The 19,379-nt window shown below is 44.4% G+C and overlaps 1 protein-coding gene across 4 annotated transcripts in view; it reads right to left on the bottom strand.

The window, feature by feature from the left end:
• The window catches only part of tln1 (talin 1), an 83,521-nt gene that overhangs the window by 36,730 nt on the left and 27,412 nt on the right, over nucleotides 1-19,379 (bottom strand). For all 4 annotated transcript variants that reach the window (XM_061699133.1, XM_061699132.1, XM_061699135.1 and 1 more), the window contains 5 exons: nucleotides 13,868-13,981; nucleotides 13,645-13,753; nucleotides 12,492-12,700; nucleotides 10,371-10,469; nucleotides 776-943 (listed from right to left, as the gene is read on the bottom strand). In XM_061699133.1, coding sequence (XP_061555117.1) covers nucleotides 776-943; nucleotides 10,371-10,469; nucleotides 12,492-12,700; nucleotides 13,645-13,753; nucleotides 13,868-13,981 — 699 coding nt within the window. The remainder of the gene's footprint in view (nucleotides 1-775; nucleotides 944-10,370; nucleotides 10,470-12,491; nucleotides 12,701-13,644; nucleotides 13,754-13,867; nucleotides 13,982-19,379) is intronic.

Genomic DNA, 19,379 nt, shown 5'->3' with positions numbered 1-19,379 from the left:
GTTCTTCTCTCAGTTTTTAACACTATCAAACTAAAACTACAGTTGTTTTTTCATAGAGCTCAGAAAAAGTCACCTTTATATTTTACATTGAATTCAGGGCATCGATCACTTTTACATTTCAGAATTTTTTTTACAAAAAAAAACAACACTTTGACTTTTCAGAAAACAAATCAACAAAACACGAAACACATTTACGTTTCAGAAAACGAACAAAGGCCGAAACAGTTCTATGGTTCAGAAAACAAATTTCCAAAATAAAAAAAAAACAAACACTTTTTACATTTCAGAAAACAAATTTACAAAACACCTAACACTTAAATTTCAGAAAACCAATTAACAAAACACGAAACAAATTGCAATTGACCAACTGGAAAGGGATCCCCACATTCATTCTTAGGATTTCCACGCATTTTCTTGGCAAGACCCGCCCCGCTTCAACATGATTGGTTCCTGCATCGAGGGTAGGGTAGGCTACGCAGCTGTAACGAGATGTCCATCCCAAAAATGGTCAATGTGTACAATCGCTCAATGTACGGGGGTGCGTCGGCAATTCTTATTTTTACGCGACGGTTCGGTCCAGTCGGGTTCGACCGCGTTGCGCATTAATGGCATTTATATTAGCGCCGCCGCACTTAATAAGTCAGATACTTTATTTACCGTCTGGAAGCAGTAGGGCGTGTACTCCCGAGATGCGGATGAGCGATAATGATAGGACATATTGGGATATTGATGTATTGTGACACCCGTACTAAATATCTCAGGTCGTCTCACTCACCCTAGTGCAGGCCACCAGCTGAGATGTGGACAAAGCACACTGGGTAGCTGCAGCAATAACTCTGTTCTGGTGGGCCGAGTCCTCTGTCTTCTGGGCCACGTTTTTAGCTTTAAGTACAAGGGCTGCTGCGGCATTAGCCACAGCTTTAGCCAGCTGCATCAGCATATCCTGCAAAGGGAAAACACACATCATGTAGCAAGCAAGCGGTGGGAGAGTACAAGTTTGTTATGATAGCTTGACAAATAAATTGATTGGAAAATTAGGATTGAATCAAAATTAAGACAGAGTAACGATTCATATAGGGGTGACTGATTTATTACTGGATTAGCTAATCACTCCAAACCCCCCAGGAATGCTAAAACCTCCAAGAATGCTGATTCATACAGATTAAAAGATTTAATGATGAAATTTAGTCTTAATTTTCTTTCAAAAAATTGTCTGTTGTCTTTTAGCACTGTGAGCAAATTGCTGCGTTAAAAATGTGGGTTAAGAGAGCCAGTATATTCAAAACGTACAGGTATTTTAGGTTTACCTCCCGCGTTTTCTTAATTAATCAAGATTTACACAGGCTGCATATTAGAGTTGGCAATATTACTAACATAAACCACATTTTTAATTCAAAGCGAGAAATAGTTGTATGTGTGTCTGGCACTACATACAGTGCCATGAATACGTAAGTAAGTAAGCCATAAGTCAACATGAAATGCAGTTTTCAAATGGTGATTTCATTTATTAAGGGGAAAAAAAAAAATATGTCATATTCAGAGCTACCTGGCCTGGTACGAAAACGTAATTGCCCTCAGCAGCCACAACACAAATCCAGCGATTTCTACAACTGGCAATGAGTATTTCACATCCCTGTGGAGATATTTTGGTCCACTCTTCCTTGCAGAGTAGTTTTAATACAGCAGCACAGAAGAGTTTTCGAGATGAACGGCTTTTTTTTTTTTTTGAAGGTCAAGCCACAGCATGTCAATCAGATACAAGTCTGGACTTTAACCAGGCCGCTCCTCCAAAACCTTCCATCGATAATTTAAACTTGAGACTGTGCGAGTCCCGGGATGCACGTGTCATGGAAACAATGAATCCCAACCCGAGAACAAGGAGTCCCTGCAATTTATAATCATGGAATGCAGATACAGTAAATCCTCTGCTATGTCACGGTTCTTGCTTTCGCGGTCCCGCAATAGTGCAGATTTCGACTATTCTTGTGTTATACACTGCACCTACTCTCTCTCAGTATATTATACTGTATGTGTTTAGGACTGTCATGATAGCACATTTTTAGGACGATAAATTTTCCCAAAAACTATCACGACAAGTGATAGTATCGTTGATGTTTTTATGCCACTGATATAACGATAGTGGAGCGTAATAATTCAAGTCCATCCTTTTTAATTTCCTCCAAAGTTGACTTGTTGGTTGGTGTGTTTTGGATCGTTGTCCTGCTGTAGAACTCAAGTGTGCTTCAGCTTGAGGTCACAAATTGATGGCCGAACATTCTCCTGCAGGATTTTCTGTGAAAGAGCAGAATTCATCGTTCTATCGGTCACAGCAAGTCGTCCAGGTACTCAAGTGTGAAAGCAGCCCCAGGCCCTCACACTACCACCACCATGTTTGACTGTTGGTATGATGATCTTTTTCTGAACTGCTGTGTGATTTACGTCAGCTGTAAGGAGACATACAGCTTCTAAAAGTTCAACTTCCTCTCTTCAGTCCACAGAATATTCTCCCAAAAGTCTCGGAAATCATTCAGATGTTTTTTTGTGTTTTTTTTGTGTGTGTGGTTTTTTTTCATGTTCGTTTTGGTCAGCAGTGGTTTTCGCCTTGAAACTCTGAACACACACTTGAACACTGACCTAAACTGAGGCAAGGGAGGCCTGAAGTTCTTCAGATGTTGTCCTTTGTGACGTCTTGAATGAGTCATCGCTGTGCTCTCGGGGTAATGTTTTTACGTCGGCCACTCATGGGAAGGTTCACCACTGTTCCATGTTTTCTTCATTTGAGGATAAGGGCTCTCACCGTGGTTTGCTGGAGCACTAAATCTTTAGAAAAGGCTTTGTAACCCTTTCCAGACTAACAGATGTCCCTTAAGGCTTCTTTATATTCCCGCGGGCGGCGACTGCACTGACATCGTTGCGGCTATGCTTCGCGCAGTTTGCCTTTATACTCGAGCGCACCCCACGTGCGCAGTTTTGAAAATGTACTGCAGTTCCCCTCCAAGTCGGGGTGTCACTATGGCTGGTATTGGCTCGGACGCCACAGGGTGGGAGTTTACTCTGCATTTTTGGGCCATTTCCCGTAGCCGTTTTTCCTTTCCTTTCCGTAACAGGGAACAAAGCAACAACAATGGTGACCGTGGAACAGTGTCTGCTAGAACAAACGGACCGAGATGACCAAATCTTCTTCTTCTTCTTTTCCTTTCGGCCTGTCCCTTTAGGGGTCGCCACAGCGCGTCATCCTTTTCCATGAAAGCCTATCTCCTGCATCCTCCTCTCCAACACCAACTGCCATCATGTCTTCCCTCACGACATCCAACAACCTTCTCTTTGGTCTTCCTCTAAGCTCTCTTGCCTGGCAGCTTCATCCTCATCATCCTTCTACCAATATACTCACTATTTCTCCTCCGGACGTGTCCAAACCATCCAAGTCTGCTCTCTCTAACTTTGTCTCCAAAACACGGAACCTCGGCTGTCCCTCGGATGAGCTAATTTCTAATTTTATCCAACTTGGTCACCCCGAGAGAGAACCTCAACATCTTCATTTCCGCCACCTCCAGCTCTGCTTCCTGTTGTCTCTTCAGTGCCACCGTCTCGAATCCGTCCATCATGGCTGGCCTCACCGCTGAGCAGAGACTCTTCTGTCACATAACACACCTGACACCTTCCTCCACCCGTTCCAACCTGCTTGGACCAGTTTCTTCACTTCCTGACCACACTCACCATTGCTCTGGACGGTTGACCCCAAGTATTTAAAGTCCTCCACCCTCGCTATCTCTTCTCCCTGTAGCCTCACTCCCCCCCCCCGCCACCACCCCTCTCATTCATGCACATATAGTCTGTCTTACTTCGGCTAATCTTCATTCCTCTTCTTTCCAGCGCATGCCTCCATCCTTCTAACTGTTCTTCCACCTGCTCCCTGCTTTCACTGCAGATCACAAGGTAATCTGCGAAAATCATGGTCCACGGGAATTCCAGTCTAACCTCATCTGTCAGCCTATCCATCACCACTGCGAAAAGGAAGGGGCTCAGGGCTGATCCCTGATGCAGTCCCACCTCCACCTTAAATTCGTCCGTCACACCAACAGCACACCTCACCGCTGTTCTGCTACCCTCATACATCCTGTATTATTCTATAACATACTTCTCTGCCACTCCAGACCTCCGCATGCAGTTCCACAGTTCCTCTCTGGGTACTCTGTCATAGGCTTTCTCTAGATCTACAAAGACACAATGTGGCTCCTTCTGACCTTCTCTGTACTTTTCCAACAACATCCCCAAGGAAAATAATGCATCTGTGGTACTCTTTCCAGGCATAAAACCATACTGTTGCTCGCAAATACTCACTTCTGTCCTGAGTCTCGCCTCCACTACTCTTTCCCATAACTTCATTGTGTGGCTCATCCACTTTATTCCTCTATAGTTCCCACAGCTCTGCACATCACCCTTGTTCTTAAAAATGGGCACCAGCACACTTTTCCTCCATTCCTCAGGCATCTTCTCACGCACTAGAATTCTATTGAACAAGCTGGTCAAAAACTCCACAGCCACCTCTCCTAGATGCTTCCATACCTCCCCAGGAATGTCATCAGGATCAACTGCCTTTCCATTTTTCATCCTCTTTAATGCCTTTCTAACTTCCTCCTACTTCCTGTTCCACCACACTTACCTCTTCTATGCTTCCTTCTCTCTCATTTTCCTCATTCATCAACTCCTCAAAGTATTCTTTCCATCTGTCCAGCACACTACTTGCACAAGTCAACACATTCCCATTCTATCCTTAATCACCCTAACCTGCTGCACATCCTTCCCATCTCTATCCCTCTGTCTGGCCAGCCTGTATAGATCCTTTTCTCCTTCTTTAGCGTCCAACCTGCCATAAATGTCATCATATGCCTCTTGTTTGGCCTTTGCCACCTCTACCTTTGCCCTATGTCGCATCTCAATGTATTCCTTTCGCCTCTCCTCGGTCTTCTCAGTGTCTCAATTCTTCTTAGCTAACCTTTTTCCTTGTATGATTTCCTGTACTGTGAGGTTCCACCAACAAATCTCCTTCTCTCCTTTCCTGCCAGAAGATACACCAAGTACTCTCCTGCCTGCCTCTCTGATCACCTTGGCTGCAGTGGTCCAGTCTTCTGGGAGCTCCTCCTGTCCACCGAGAGCCTGTCTCACCTCTTCACGAAAAGCTGCACAACACTCGTCCTGTCTCAGCTTCCACCACATGGTTCTCTGCTCTGCCTTTGTCTGCATGCTTCTACCTCCGCTCTTGTAGGTCACCCTATGTTCTTGCCTCTTCTAGAAGAAAGTGGTCACTACAGCCATTTGCATCCTTTTTGCAAGGTCTACCACCATCTGTCCCTCCAAGTTTCTTTCCTGGATGCCGTATTTACCCATCACTTCTTCATCACCCCTATTACCTTCACCAACATGTCCATTACAATCTGCACCAATCACGACTCTCTCTCTGTCTGGGATGCTCAGAACGACTTAGTCTAGCTCCTTCCAGAATTTCTCTTTCACCTCAAGGTCACATCCGACCTGTGGGGCATAGCCACTAATCACATGACACATAACACCCTCAATTTCAAGTTTCAGCCTCATCACTCAATCTGATACTCTTTTCACCTCCAAGACCTTCTTAGCCAACTCTTCTTTTAAAATAACCCCGACTCCATTTCTCTTCCCATCTACACCATGGTAAAATAATTTAAACCCTGGCCCTAAACTTCTCGCCTTACTGCCTTTCCACCTGCTCTCCTGGACACACAATATATCAACCTTTCTCCTAATCATCATGTCAACCAACTCCCGAGATTTTCCTGTCATAGTCCCAACATTCAAAGTCCCCACGTTCAGTTCTAGGCTCTGTGCTTTCCTCTTCTCTTTCTGCCGAAGGACCCGCTTTCCACCTCTTCTTCTTCGACTTCGATCCACAGTTGCTGAATTTCCACCGGCGGCCTGCAGGTTGGCGGCACCGGTGGCGGACGTTGTTAACCCGGGCCACGACCGATCCGGTCTGGAATTCTTTGGGTGAAGGCTCAAATTTGTTTGGCAACGTTTTAAGCCGGAAGTCCTTCCTGACGCAACCCTCTGCATTTATCTGGGCTTGGGGCCGGCCTACAGTTTGCACTGGCTTGTGCCCCCCATCGGGCTGCATTCCTCAATGACCAGATGATACGTTTAATTATGCTACAAAATCAATCAATAAGGCGGTGGCGTAGGTGGTATGTGGAACCGAGAGCAACGGTGAGTACGTCATCACAGCATGTGACTAAAACGGACCAATCACGAGAGATGACGTCCGCGGCATTCTACGCGCAGCAACAATTTTTGCCGTGTGCACGTCAAGTGACACAGAGGGGCCTCGTGGGCCAATTCGTCGGTCACGTGATGCAATGCGGGCGTTGTTGCATAAAGAGGCCTTTGCTTTATTTCTCATCAGTTCTTGAATTTCTTTGGCTCGTGGCATTTTGTTGCAGCTTTTTGAGATCTTTTGTCAGACTTCGTTTTGCCACGTTCTATTGAAATGATTTTTTGATTGCACAAGTCTGGAGGCAATCAGTCTTAGGTATGATCAGTGAAATGCACTCAGCTTTCCAAAAAAATGCCAGTTCATGACTGATTTCACAAGGGGGAAATCACTTTTTCACACAGGGCCAGGTGGCTTTGATTTTTTTCCTTCAATAAAATCACCATTTAAAACTGCATTTTATCTTTGAACTAAACAAAAAAATTATAATAATTTGAGAAGGGGGAAAATACTTTTTCATGGCGCTGTACATGATATCCTTGATACATTAGACCATTAAAGAGTAGGAATTTTAACACAAATGAATAAAACACACAGCAACCTCAACTGTCGTAGGCCACAAATGACCACAATTTGTTGGAATGTGTTACTTTTAATCGGGAGGTTCTGATTTGATCTTTGAGATCGGAAATCGGTCTGATGTCAGCAAAAAAAAATGTGGATCGGATCGGATCGGACTGGATCTAAAATCTCAGATTTGATTACTCTTATACAGGCAGTCCATTCCATGCTTCGCTCCAGCACTTTTAGCAAACAGCGGCGGGCATGCAGATCCCACGTGATCACAACAACAGCTTGCTAACATAGTAGCAAGGAGTAAGAGTGAATGTTGCTTGCTTAAATTTGTGTATTGACACAAGTTCACTGTGAAAGTACAATCCCAATTCCAATGAAGTTGGGACGTGTTCAACAAATAAAAACAGAATACAATGATTTGCAAATCATGCTCAACCTATATTTAATTGAATACACTACAAAGACAAGATATTTAATGTTCAAAACTAATTAAGCAAATAATTCACTTGGAATTTTATGGCTGCAACACGTTCCAAAAAAGCTGGGACAGGTGGCCAAAAAGACTGCGGAAGTTGAGGAATGCTCATCAAACACGTGTTTGGAACATCCCACAGGTGAACAGGCGGGTGCCATGCTTGGGTAGAAAAGGAGCTTCCCTGAATTGCTCAGTCATTCACAAGCAAAGATGGGGCGAGGTTCACCTCTTTGTGAACAAGTATGTGAGAAAATAGTCGAACAGTTTCAGGACAATGTTCCTCAACGTACAATTGCAAGGAATTTAGGGATTTCTTCATCTACGGTCCATAATATCATCAAAAGGTTCAGAGAATCTGGAGAAATCACTGCATGTAAGCGGCAAGGCCGAAAACCGACATTGAACGCCCGTGAATTTCGACCCCTCAGGCGGCACTGCATCAAAAACCGACATCAATGTACAAAGGATATCACCACATGGGCTCGGGAACACTTCAGAAAACCATAGTCAGTAAATACAGTTCGGCGCTACATCCGTAAGTGCAACTTGAAACTCCACTATGCAAAGCAAAAGCCATTTATCAACAACAACCAGAAATGCCGCCGGCTTCTCTGGGCCCGAGCTCATCTACGATGGACTGATGCAAAGCTGAAAAGTGTTCTGTGGTCCGACGAGTCCACATTTCAAATATATTTGGGAAATTGTGGACGTCGTGTCCTCCGGGCCAAAGAGGAAAAGAACCATCCGGACTGTTATGGACGCAAAGTTCAAAAGCCAGCATCTGTGATGGTATGGGGCTGTGTTAGTGCCAATGGCATGGGTAACTTACACATCTGTGAAGGTACCATTAATTCTGAAAGGTACATACAGGTTTAGGAGAAACATATGCTGCCATCCAAGCAACATCTTGTCATGGACGCCCCTGCTTATTTCAGCAAGACAATGCCAAACCACATTCTGCACGCGTTACAACAGCGTGGCTTCGTTGTAAAAGAGGGCGGGTACGAGACTGGCCTGCCTGCAGTCCAGACCTGTCTCCCCTTGAAAATGCGTGGCGCATTATGAAGCGTAAAATACGACAACGGAGACCCCGGAACAGCTGAAGCTGTACATCGAGCAAAAATGGGAAAGAATTCCACCTACAAAGCTTCAACAATTAGCGTCCTCAGTTCCCAAACGTTTATTGAATGTTGTTCAAAGAAAAGGTGTTGTAACACAGTGGTCAACATAACCCTGTCCCAGCTTTTTTGGAACGTGTTGCAGCCATAAAATTATAAGTTAACGATTATTTGCTAAAAACAATCAAGTTTATCAGTTTAAACATTAAATATTTCTTTGTACTGTATTCAATTAAATATAGGTTGAACATGATTTGCAAATCATTGTATTCAGTTTTTATTTATGTTTAACACAACGACCCAACTTCATTGGAATTGAGGTTGTAAACTCACATAAAATAATTACACCTACTGAATTTTCAAATGCATCACAAAAATGTGTTTCTTTGTATTTTGTTCACAAAAATCACTAGCTCAACGCTAACAATCAATGAATGGAAAACATCATTGACAAGCTAACGTAAAATAGCACTGAACTCGCGGCACTTAAATCTCTCAAAAAAATGAATATTGGTACACAAATACTGTATAAACACATACAAACAGGCAATATATCTGCCATATATTCTTCCAACTCTGTGAAAAATGACTTATAATAACTACATTCGACTTTCTTTGTTCCTGCAAGTGTGTATCTCATTGCGTGTACCACACGGCCCCTCAGAGTCCAAGACGTGCACAGCAGGAACAGCGATTATCTGTCAAACTACATTCCAGTTGCATCAACAAGTTCAAAAGTATATTGCTGCACATGTGGAGAAAGCAGCGGGCAAAATTCAAGGCTGCAATATCGGGATCGGATCAGCAGTGTAAAAGTTGGATCGGGACATCCCTAACTTTTAATGCAACAACACTGCACAGTTTTAGTTTGAATCAGTTTCGATTGACAGTTTCAGTCGTGGTGATCATCGTGGATTACTACATAAATTAATAGCTTGCTTTGATTGGCATTTCATCATGAAATGTCTTCAGCCGACATTTGTTTACCATCATTTGACAATTAGAGGGCACTCTCCATCTGGCAGCCCTGAAAGATCCTTTACCTAGAAACTGTCAAATACGGAGATGGGAAAAAAAAAAAAGAAGACAGAAAACAATGTATACTACAAGACAATCACAGGCAACTTATTTTGCAAAATTTTGGGACCAGACTGTGGATAGTCAACCACAACCTTCCAACCAGACTTAAGAGTAAATTCGAGTGAAATGATGAAATTCAATGACATCAAAATGAATAGTAGGCGGCACGTTGCGGCACGAGAAAAAAGAGAAAAAAACCGCGCAGGCACGGGGAGAACAGGGAAACTCCACACAGGCGAGGCCGGATTTGAACCCGGGTCCTCAGAACTGTGAGGCGGATGTGCTAACTAGTCTCCCACGGTGCCGCCCTAAAAGTACATTAATATAACATATTTAGAGCATCAGATAAGCGTTATTAGTCTGACCATGGGGAATTTCCATTGTTTCAGCAGCAACGGTGGCTATAGGAAGTAACAAAAGAGCATACAAGGGAAGTCATTGGCTGCAAATGCGTCCACCAGTACAGATTTGATGCAATAAATACAGTCAAATAAATATTGAAGCCATCACTTTTTTAACAATTGCAATTATACCGTCATGATTATGTTGTGAAGCGGAACAGGATGGAGAATTATTTTTATCGTACTACATAACAGTCCCATGGTAATGTTCTTGGCACAATTTTAAAAAGATGGAAAATTGTTCTGGACGTGAATTTCTATAGGCTGGCAGCTCTGCAGTCGCAGCCATGAATGCAATTTTACCAATGATTGGCATCGTTTTATCATACAAAATTGGCAGGTTTGATTTACCTTTATATTTTAATCAATGTAAAGTGCTTTGTGTTGGCTCCCCAGTTTTGCTTTTCGGTTCCAGTCCAGAATTTTCATTTCGGTGCATCACGAAGAATCAGAGCTCAAAGTTCAAGTGTACATACCTGAAACTGTGGATCTGTGTCCGTCTCTCCTATGTGTGAGAGTAGCTCTCCACTGGCCTGGCCCACATTTCCCGCAGCTTGCAGTAGATTCTGACGAGGCTAAAACCAAAAGAGTTCGGCTATAATATTGACAAATTCATCGACAGAAAAAAAAAAACGAAACCAGGATAGATATACCGTACTGTGCAAAAGTCTTAGGCCACCATCAGATTTGTTGTTTCAATTACGTTTTTCCACAGTAGCCCTTTTGACATAGTAAAATGTGAATAGCGGGATAGGAGAGGCAATAATTCACCGTAAGGTCGTCGGCTTTGCAACGGGAGGGACGAGTCCTGCTGCAGATAAAAAAAGAAATTGCAACTAATTGTTGGACAGATACGAGTCTGCTTCCTGCGTACGTGGTACGAAGTGATGTATTGCAAGGCATGGAACCACCTTAGACTCATCTCAGGAGCAGACCAGACAAGTAATTCATCTCCTTTATCAATGCTGAGGCCCAAGTCACAGCAAAGAGCATTATCTTGGCGTCATCCAAGGGCTGGGAGCTGAGAGTCGATTTTGGGGAAACCGCTCTGGTTCGCTGAGACCATCACAAGAACATCCGAGAGACTCGACTGGTCCTGCTGGATGGAGGTCAATGTTCCGTGGGAGGACCGGATGGAAGGGGCTACAGAACGGAAGCGAGGCAAATATGCCTGTTTGAAGTTGCCCGGGTTCGCTCGTCGGACCTTTTGCAAAGTCTCCCATCTCTCGGGCATTACAGGTGCCAACAGAAGGGTGGCCACCGGGTACAGAACTAAGGAATCATCATTGTCAGAGGCCCAATACTTTTGCACAGTAATAAATATACAGTGCCCTGAAAAAGGATTGGCCCCTTTCTCAAATTCTTATATGTTTGCATAGTTTACCCACTTTAAGCTCATCAAACAAATGTAAATATCAGACAAATACTGTGTAACCCAAGTGAACTGAGCTGTTTTTAAATGGTGACTTCATTTTTTAAGGGTGAATATATATATATATATATATATATTCAAAGTTACCTGGCCCTGTGTGGAAAAAGTAATTACCCCCCTTGTAAATCATGATTTCATTGTGGCTGATCACAACTTATGCTTCATTTTTTTGACACCTAAGCCTGATCATTCCCAGACCTGTTCAATGAAGAAATCACTTACGCAGAACCTGTCTGACAAAATCAAGTCAGACTAAAAATGCTGCAGCAAAATAACGTTCCAAACAAATTCAAGAACGGTCGAGAAATAAAGTAAGTGACATCTATCAGTCTGGAAAGGGTTACAAAGCCATTTCTTAAGCTTTAGGACTCCAGGGAACCATAGGGAGAGCCATTATATGGAGAAAACATGGAACAGTGGAAACCTTCCCAGGAGTGGCCGGCCTACAAAGATTACACCAAGAGAACAGCAATGACTCATCCAGGAGGCCACAAAGGAACTCAGGACAACTTCTAAGGAGCTGCAGGCCTTTCTTGCCTCAGTTGAGGTCTGCGTTCATGACTCAACAATAAGGAAGAGACTGGGCAAAAATGCCATCTATGGCAGAGTTCCAAGGTGAAAACAACTGCTGACCAAAACAAACCTTACTTTTGCAAAACAAACATCTGAATGATTCCCGAGAACTTTGGGAGAGTATTATACGGACTGACAAAATGAAAGTTGATCTTTTTGGAAGGTGTCTCCTAACATCTGGCGTAAATGGAGCACAGCATTTCAGAAAAAAACATGGTGGTGGTAGAGTGATGGTCTTGGGCTGCTTCGTTTCTTCAGGACCTGCACAACTTCCTGTGATTGATGGAACCATGAATTCTGCTCTTTAACAGAAAATCCTGAAGAATATTGTTCAGCCAGGTAACTTTGAATATTTGTTTTCTGAATAAATGAAATCACCATTTAAAAATGGCATTGTAAGTTCACTCGGGTTATATTTGTCTATTTACATTTCTTTGATGATCTTAGTCAAAGTGGGGAAACTATGCAAAACAATAAGAAGGGGGCCAATACTTTACTGGAGGAGTGTTAGTCTGCATCTGTACCATATTTTCAGGTTCCCTTCAATGGAAATGGCAACCCATTTATTCATCTCATACGGATTATACCGCACCTCTGTGTTTGCAGGCTGGGCAGTCTTCAGCATGTCAGAGACAGCACAGGCCAGGTTCTTGGCAGCCCCCAGCAGCTGCTGTCCGTTTCCTCCTTCATCCTCCATGAGCGCTGCCAACAGTTTGACACCTTTTGACATCTCGGTGAGGTTGGAGGAGATGGTGGTAACAGCACAGCCGACTGCTGTGTAGTCCGTCTCTGCTGGGTCACCTGAGGACGGGCGTATGGACAAATCAACCTCCATTTAACACAATTTGGACACTTTTACCGAAGCGGCATCGGCCTCCGCTGTTCGTAGCCGCTTCGATGGTCGAAGTTGATAAATAATACACTGATGATTAAGGCTTTCATTGTGAATGGCCCTCAATATAGCGCAGACCTCCACCAACACCCAAGGTAGAAAAATTGTGATCGGCAAATCAACACAAAGGATTCAAAGCAAAGAGCATATTCTAATCAATATTTGAACGCACATTGTCATTGTACATTGTCATTGTTATAAAAGTGAAAGCGTATTCATTAAGGACAAATTCACGAGCTTTAACTATTCTCTAGACGGGTTATGAAATCAGCAAACACTATTCAAACCAAAAGCTACACTGTAAAAAATGTATCTTGGAGAGTGGTGAATATAATCCATGAAAATCATCTAAAATATTTTTAGATGATTTTCTTTATTTTAGATAGGTAAGTTTTGTAAGTATTATATCGCTATTGAATTAAAGTATTCTTCACCCAAAATATGCAGTTTAAATTTACCCAATTAAAGTGGCTGCTAATTGTTACCGTAAATTTATTGGGGAAATTTGATAGGGTTTTTTTTTTTTTTTTTTTTTTTTTTTTTTTAACCTTATAAGGTGAATGTCTGGAACAGAAAGAAGTCTTGGTTGACTTTACTGTGAGCAACAATGTAGTGCGCCAACTTCGGAGACATTCACATGGCATATGCGAATGGATGAATTCTTTATTTTATTTGTCCCCCAAAAGTCTTCATAGTTGTAAATTCTGATATGAAATAAAACCTCAAAAGCGCTTTCACTGCATTGTGAGCTCCCTGACTGTAAAGTAGCTGAACCCCACGCAATAACACACTGTGACTACATATCGTGACAATATACCAGAAGCAGACATCTGCTCTTACTGTATAGCTTTACCTGCAGTGAGGTTAACCATAGAGGCAGTGCCTGCTGTGATAGCATCCACCTGGGAATGGATCTCGTGTTTCGACTCGTCCATCTTGTTTTTGCGCCAGGCTTGGGATGCCTCAAACACAAGCAGGAAACATTAGAAACCCACTAGCCAATGTTCACAACCTACTTTGTTCAAGTACTTCAAAGTTTTATTGGGAAATTCGCGTAAAGGGGAACGGAAACTTACAGCATCTGTTCCCAGGGGGGGCAGGGTATCGAAGTCATCCAAAGAGGCTTGAGCAGCCTGGACAGCATGCATACTGGAGTTGATGGTTCCGGTCAGGGCTTGCTGAGCTGAAGTCTGCAAACATATAGAATTACTCAGATCACAGTCCCCAGGTGTTCCCAACACAGTTTAATACTACATCCATCAACCTTCTCTTTGGTCTTCCTCTAAGCTCTCTTGCCTGGCAGCTTCATCCTCATCATCCTTCTACCAACATACTCACTATTTCTCCTCTGGACGTGTCCAAACCATCCAAGTCTGCTCTCTCTAACTTTGTCTCCAAAACATGGAACCTCGGCTGTCCCTCGGATGAGCTCATTTTTAATTTGATCCAACCTGGTCACTCCGAGACCGAACCTCAACATCTTCATTTACGCCACCTCCAGCTCTGCTTCCTGTTGTCTCTTCAGTGCCACTGTCTCGAATCCGTCCATCATGGCTGGCCTCACCGCTGAGCAGAGACTCTTCTGTCACATACACACCTGAGACCTTCCTCCACCCGTTCCAACCTGCTTGGACCCGTTTCTTCACTTCCTGACCACCCATTGCTCTGGACGGTTGACCCAAAGTATTTAAAGTCCTCCACTCTTGCTATCTCTTCTCCCTGTTATTCTAACATACTTCTCTGCCACTCCAGACCTCCGCATGCAGTTCCACAGTTCCTCTGTGGGTACTCTGTCATAGGCTTTCTCTAGATCTACAAAGACACAATGTAGCTCCTTCTGACCTTCTCTGTACTTTTCCAACAACATCCTCAAGGCAAATAATGCATCTGTGGTACTCTTTCTAGGCATGAAACCATACTGTTGCTCGCAAATACTCACTTCTGTCCTGAGTCTAGACTCCACAACACTTTCCCATAACTCTATTGTGTGACTCATCCACTTTATTCCTCTATAGTTCCCACAGCTCTGCACATCATCCTTGTTCTTAAAAATGGGCACCAGCACACTTTTCCTCCGTTCCTCAGGCATCTTCTCACCCGCTAGAATTCTGTTGAGCAAGCTGGTCAAAAACTCCACAGCCACCTCTCCTAGATGCTTCCATACCTCCACAGGAATGTCATCAGGACCAACTGCCTTTCCGTTTTTCATCCCCTTTAATGCCTTTCTAACTTCCCCGTGACTAATCATTGCTACTTCCTGTTCCACCACACTTACCTCTTCTATGCTTCCTTCTCTCTCATGTTCCTCATTCATCAACTCCTCAAAGTATTCTTTCCATCTGTCCAGCACACTACTGGCACCAGTCAACATATTTCCATTTCTATCCTTCATGACCCTAACCTGCTGCACATCCTTCCCATCTCTATCCCTCTGTCTGGCCAGCCTGTATAGATCCTTTTCTCCTTCTTTAGTGCCCAACCTGGCATACATGTCATCATATGCTTCTTGTTTGGCCTTTGCCACCTCTACCTTTGCCCTATGTCGCATCTCAATGTATTCCTTTCGCCTCTCCTCGGTCTTCTCAGTGTCCCACTTCCTCTTAGCTAACCTTTTTCCTTGTGTGATTTCCTGTACTGTAAGGTTCCACCACCAAGTTTCCTTCTCTCCTTTCCTGCCAGAAGATACACCATGTACTCTCCTGCCTGTTTCTCTGATCACCTTGGCTGCAGTGGTCCAGTCTTCTGGAAGCTCCTCCTGTCCACCGAGAGCCTGTCTCACCTCTTCACGAAAAGCTGCACAATACTCACCCTGTCCCAGCTTCCACCACATGGTTCTCTGCTCTGCCTTTGTCTTCCTCCCCACCACCAGAGTCATCTTACACACCACCATCCTATGCTGTCTCGCCACACTCTCCCCTACCAGTACCTTACAGTCGGTAACCTCCTTCAGATTAAATCATCTGCACGAGATGTAATCCACCTGCGTGCTTCTACCGCCGCTCTTGTAGGTCACCCTATGTTCGTGCCTCTTCTGGAAAAAAGGGTTCACTACAGCCATTTGCATCCTTTTTGCAAGGTCTACCACCATCTGTCCCTCTAAGTTTCTTTCCTGGATGCCGTATTTACCCATCACTTCTTCATCACACCTATTTCCTTCACCAACATGTCCATTACAATCTGCACCAATCACGACTCTCTCTGTCTGGGATGCTTAGAACGACTTTGTCTAGTTCCTTCCAGAATTTCTCTTTCACCTCTAGGTCACATCCTATCTGTGGGGCATAGCTACTAATCACATTATACATGACACCCTCAATTTCAAGTTTCAGCCTCATCACTCAATCTGACCTTCAAGACCTTCTGAGCCAACTCTTCTTTTAAAATAACCCCGACTCCATTTCTCTTCCCCTCTACAGCATGGTAAAATAATTTAAACCCTGCCCCAAACTTCTAGCCTTACTGCCTTTCCACCTGGTCTCCTTTACATTTTTCATCCTCTTTCATGCCGTTCTAACTTCCCCGTTACTAATCATTGCTACTTCCTGTTCCACCACACTTGCCTCTTCTACTCTCCCTTCTCTCTCATTTTCCTGATTCATCACCTCCTCAAAGTATTCTTTCCATCTGTCCAGCACACTACTGGCACCAGTCAACACATTTCCATCTCTATCCTTCATCACCCTAACCTGCTGCACATCCTTCCCATCTCTATCCCTCTGTCTGGCCAACCTGTATAGATCCTTTTCTCCTTCTTTAGTGTCCAACCTGACATACATGTCATCATATGCCTCTTGTTTGGCCTTTGCCACCTTACCTTCGCACATATCAATGACAACTCTCCGACAGCGCATCTTGACGTTGACCAATAGGATTGTGTATTGTGACCAGCGCATCGCTTCCCATTGTCAGCATACTTGGTCGGCGTTGTGAACATTTACTCACGCGCACAAACTAATGTTTACTGAAGCTTTAGAGCATGATTTGACAGAACGCCAGCATCTCCACGTACAAACGTTAAGACTAGCTTAAGCTCGCGAGGCTGCATAACGTTTTGTTACTGCTTGTAGGTGAACATACCTGAAGCAATCCTTGAATGGACCAAAACGTCCCCCTCCCGAGCACCGAATTAGATGCTCGGGTAGTTTGCACTGTTTTGGCAAAGAAGGTTTGGGAGTAATTTTTTCCCCATGTTCAATGGCCTTGTTGTTGGTATTTTAAGTAAGTATTTTCCTACACTGAGTTAACTGGGTTTGGCCAGCTCAACAGATGGAGAATTAAAATCAATCATGTACATCCTTGGTAAATGTTAGTAACAAGAGCAGAGCAGACCCTAGTTGGAACTTTTTGACTGAAACTGAGAAATGACAAAATGGAAACTGGCTATAAATACAACAGTTAGTGCTTACAGGACACCGAGATGAAGGAAGTGGTCCAAACAACAACCCAAAACTTTTGTTTCACATTCGATTTGAAAACCTTACCCAAGAAGACTATTGTAGAGCTTGGGAACATAACAAAACAGCCTGGAAACTCACTTGCGATCAGATGTTGGGCAAGACAACACAAGAAATCCACATCAGCAGAAACAATGTGGAAAATATAAAACAAAAAGCACTTGAAATCAAAAGTAAACAACAGCTAAATGAGGGTGTAAACAGCTTTGGCTCAAAAAGAGTACTGTCTCAAAGAAGTTTAAGGACCCTGTAAACTGAATTAAGAGATTTGTTTCTGAATACATTCTATAAATATATTCATCTATGTTTGAAGATAATTGCTTAAAAAAAAGCAAAGACTGAGAACAATGTAATACTGAATTGTTGGGTTATAGCGTTAAACTCTTTTCCACCGTTTACAATTTTTTGGATTGATGTTAATTTTTATTTTTTATTTTTTTTTTATGAGTGTGGCTAAAACAAAGCTCAGGTACGCACTTGGGCTTTCTGGCACGAGTCGGTCCTCCCCCAAGTACTGAGCACCTTCATTCCATCAGCGGCTATCCAGTCTAAATGTGAGATAATTATCATCCATTCATCCATTGTCTTCCGCTAATCCAAGGTCGGTCACGGGGGCAGCAGCCTCAGCGGGGAAGCCTAGACATCCCTCTCCCCAGCCACTTCCGCCAGCTCTTCCGAAGGGATCCCAAGGCGTTCCCAGGCAAGCCGAGAGACATAGTCTCTCCAGCCTGTCCTCGGTCGTCCCCAGTGGGACGTGCCCGGAACACCTCACCAGGGAGGCGTTTAGGAGGCATCCTAAACAGATGCCCGAGCCACCTCATCTGGCTACTCTCAATGCGGAAGAGCAGCGGCTCTACTCTGAGCCCCTCCCGGATGACCGAGCTTCTCACCCTATCTCTAAGGGAGAGCCCAGACACCCTGCGGAGGAAACTCATTTCGGCCGCTTGTATCCGGGATCTTGTTTTTTTAGGTGAGGGTAGGAGCGTAGATTGACGGGTAAATTGAGAGCTTCGCCTTTCGGCTCAGCTCCTTCATCACAACAAACTACTACAAAGTCCGCATCACTGCAGACGCTGCACCAATCCACCTGTCGATCTCCAGTTCCATTCTTCCGTCACTTGTGAACCAGACCCCAAAATATTTTAACTCCTCCACTTGGGGCGGGATTTCATCCCCGACTCCACCCTTTTCTGACTGAGTACCATGGTCTCAGATTTAGAGGTGCTGATTCTCATCCCAGCCGCATCACACTCGGCTGAGAACCGCTCCAGTGTGAGTTTGAGATCACGGCCTGATGAAGCCAACAGAACCACATCATCTGCAACAAGCAGAGATGCGATAATGAGGCCACCAAACCGGACCCCCTCTACGCCTCGGCTGCGCCTTGAAATTCTGTCCATAAAAGTTATGAACAGAATCGGTGACAAAGGGCAGCCTTGGCGGAGTCCAACCCTCGCCGGAAACGAGTCTGACTTACTGCCGGCAATGTGTGCCAAACTCTGACACCGGTCGTACAGGGACTGAACAGCCCGTATCAGGTGGTTCGGTACCCCATACTCCCGAAGCACCCCCCACAGGACTCCACGACGCACACGGTCAAACGCCTACAAAACACATGTAGATGGTTGGGCGAACTCCCATGCACCCTCGAGGACCCTGCCGAGGGTGAAGAGCTGGTCCACTGTTCCACGGCCAGGAAGAAAACCACACTGCTCCTCCTGAATCTGAGATTCGACTTCCCGACGGACCCTCCTCTCCAGCACCCCTGAATAGACCTTACCAGGGAGGCTGAGGAGTGTGAGCCCCCTGTCGTTGGAACACACCCTCCGGTCCCCCTTCTCAAAAAGCGGGACCACCACCCTAGTCTGGAAATCCAGAGGCCCTGTCCCCGATGTCCACGCAATGTTGCAGAGGCGTGTCAACTTGGACAGCCCTACAACATCCAGAGCCTTGAGGAACTCCAGGCGAATCTGATCCACCCCCGGGGAGCTTTTTAACCACTTCGGTAACCTCAACCCCAGAGATAGGAGAGCCTGCTTCAGATACCCCAGACTCTGCTTCCTCATGGGAAGGCGTGTCGGTGGAATTGAGGAGGTCTTCGAAGTATTCTCCCCACCGACTCACAACGTCCCGA

This window comes from Phycodurus eques, chromosome 15 (assembly GCF_024500275.1).
Source record: "Phycodurus eques isolate BA_2022a chromosome 15, UOR_Pequ_1.1, whole genome shotgun sequence".
In the NCBI taxonomy this organism is placed as follows: Eukaryota; Metazoa; Chordata; class Actinopteri; order Syngnathiformes; family Syngnathidae; genus Phycodurus; species Phycodurus eques.
This window is presented reverse-complemented; position numbering and strand designations above follow the sequence as displayed.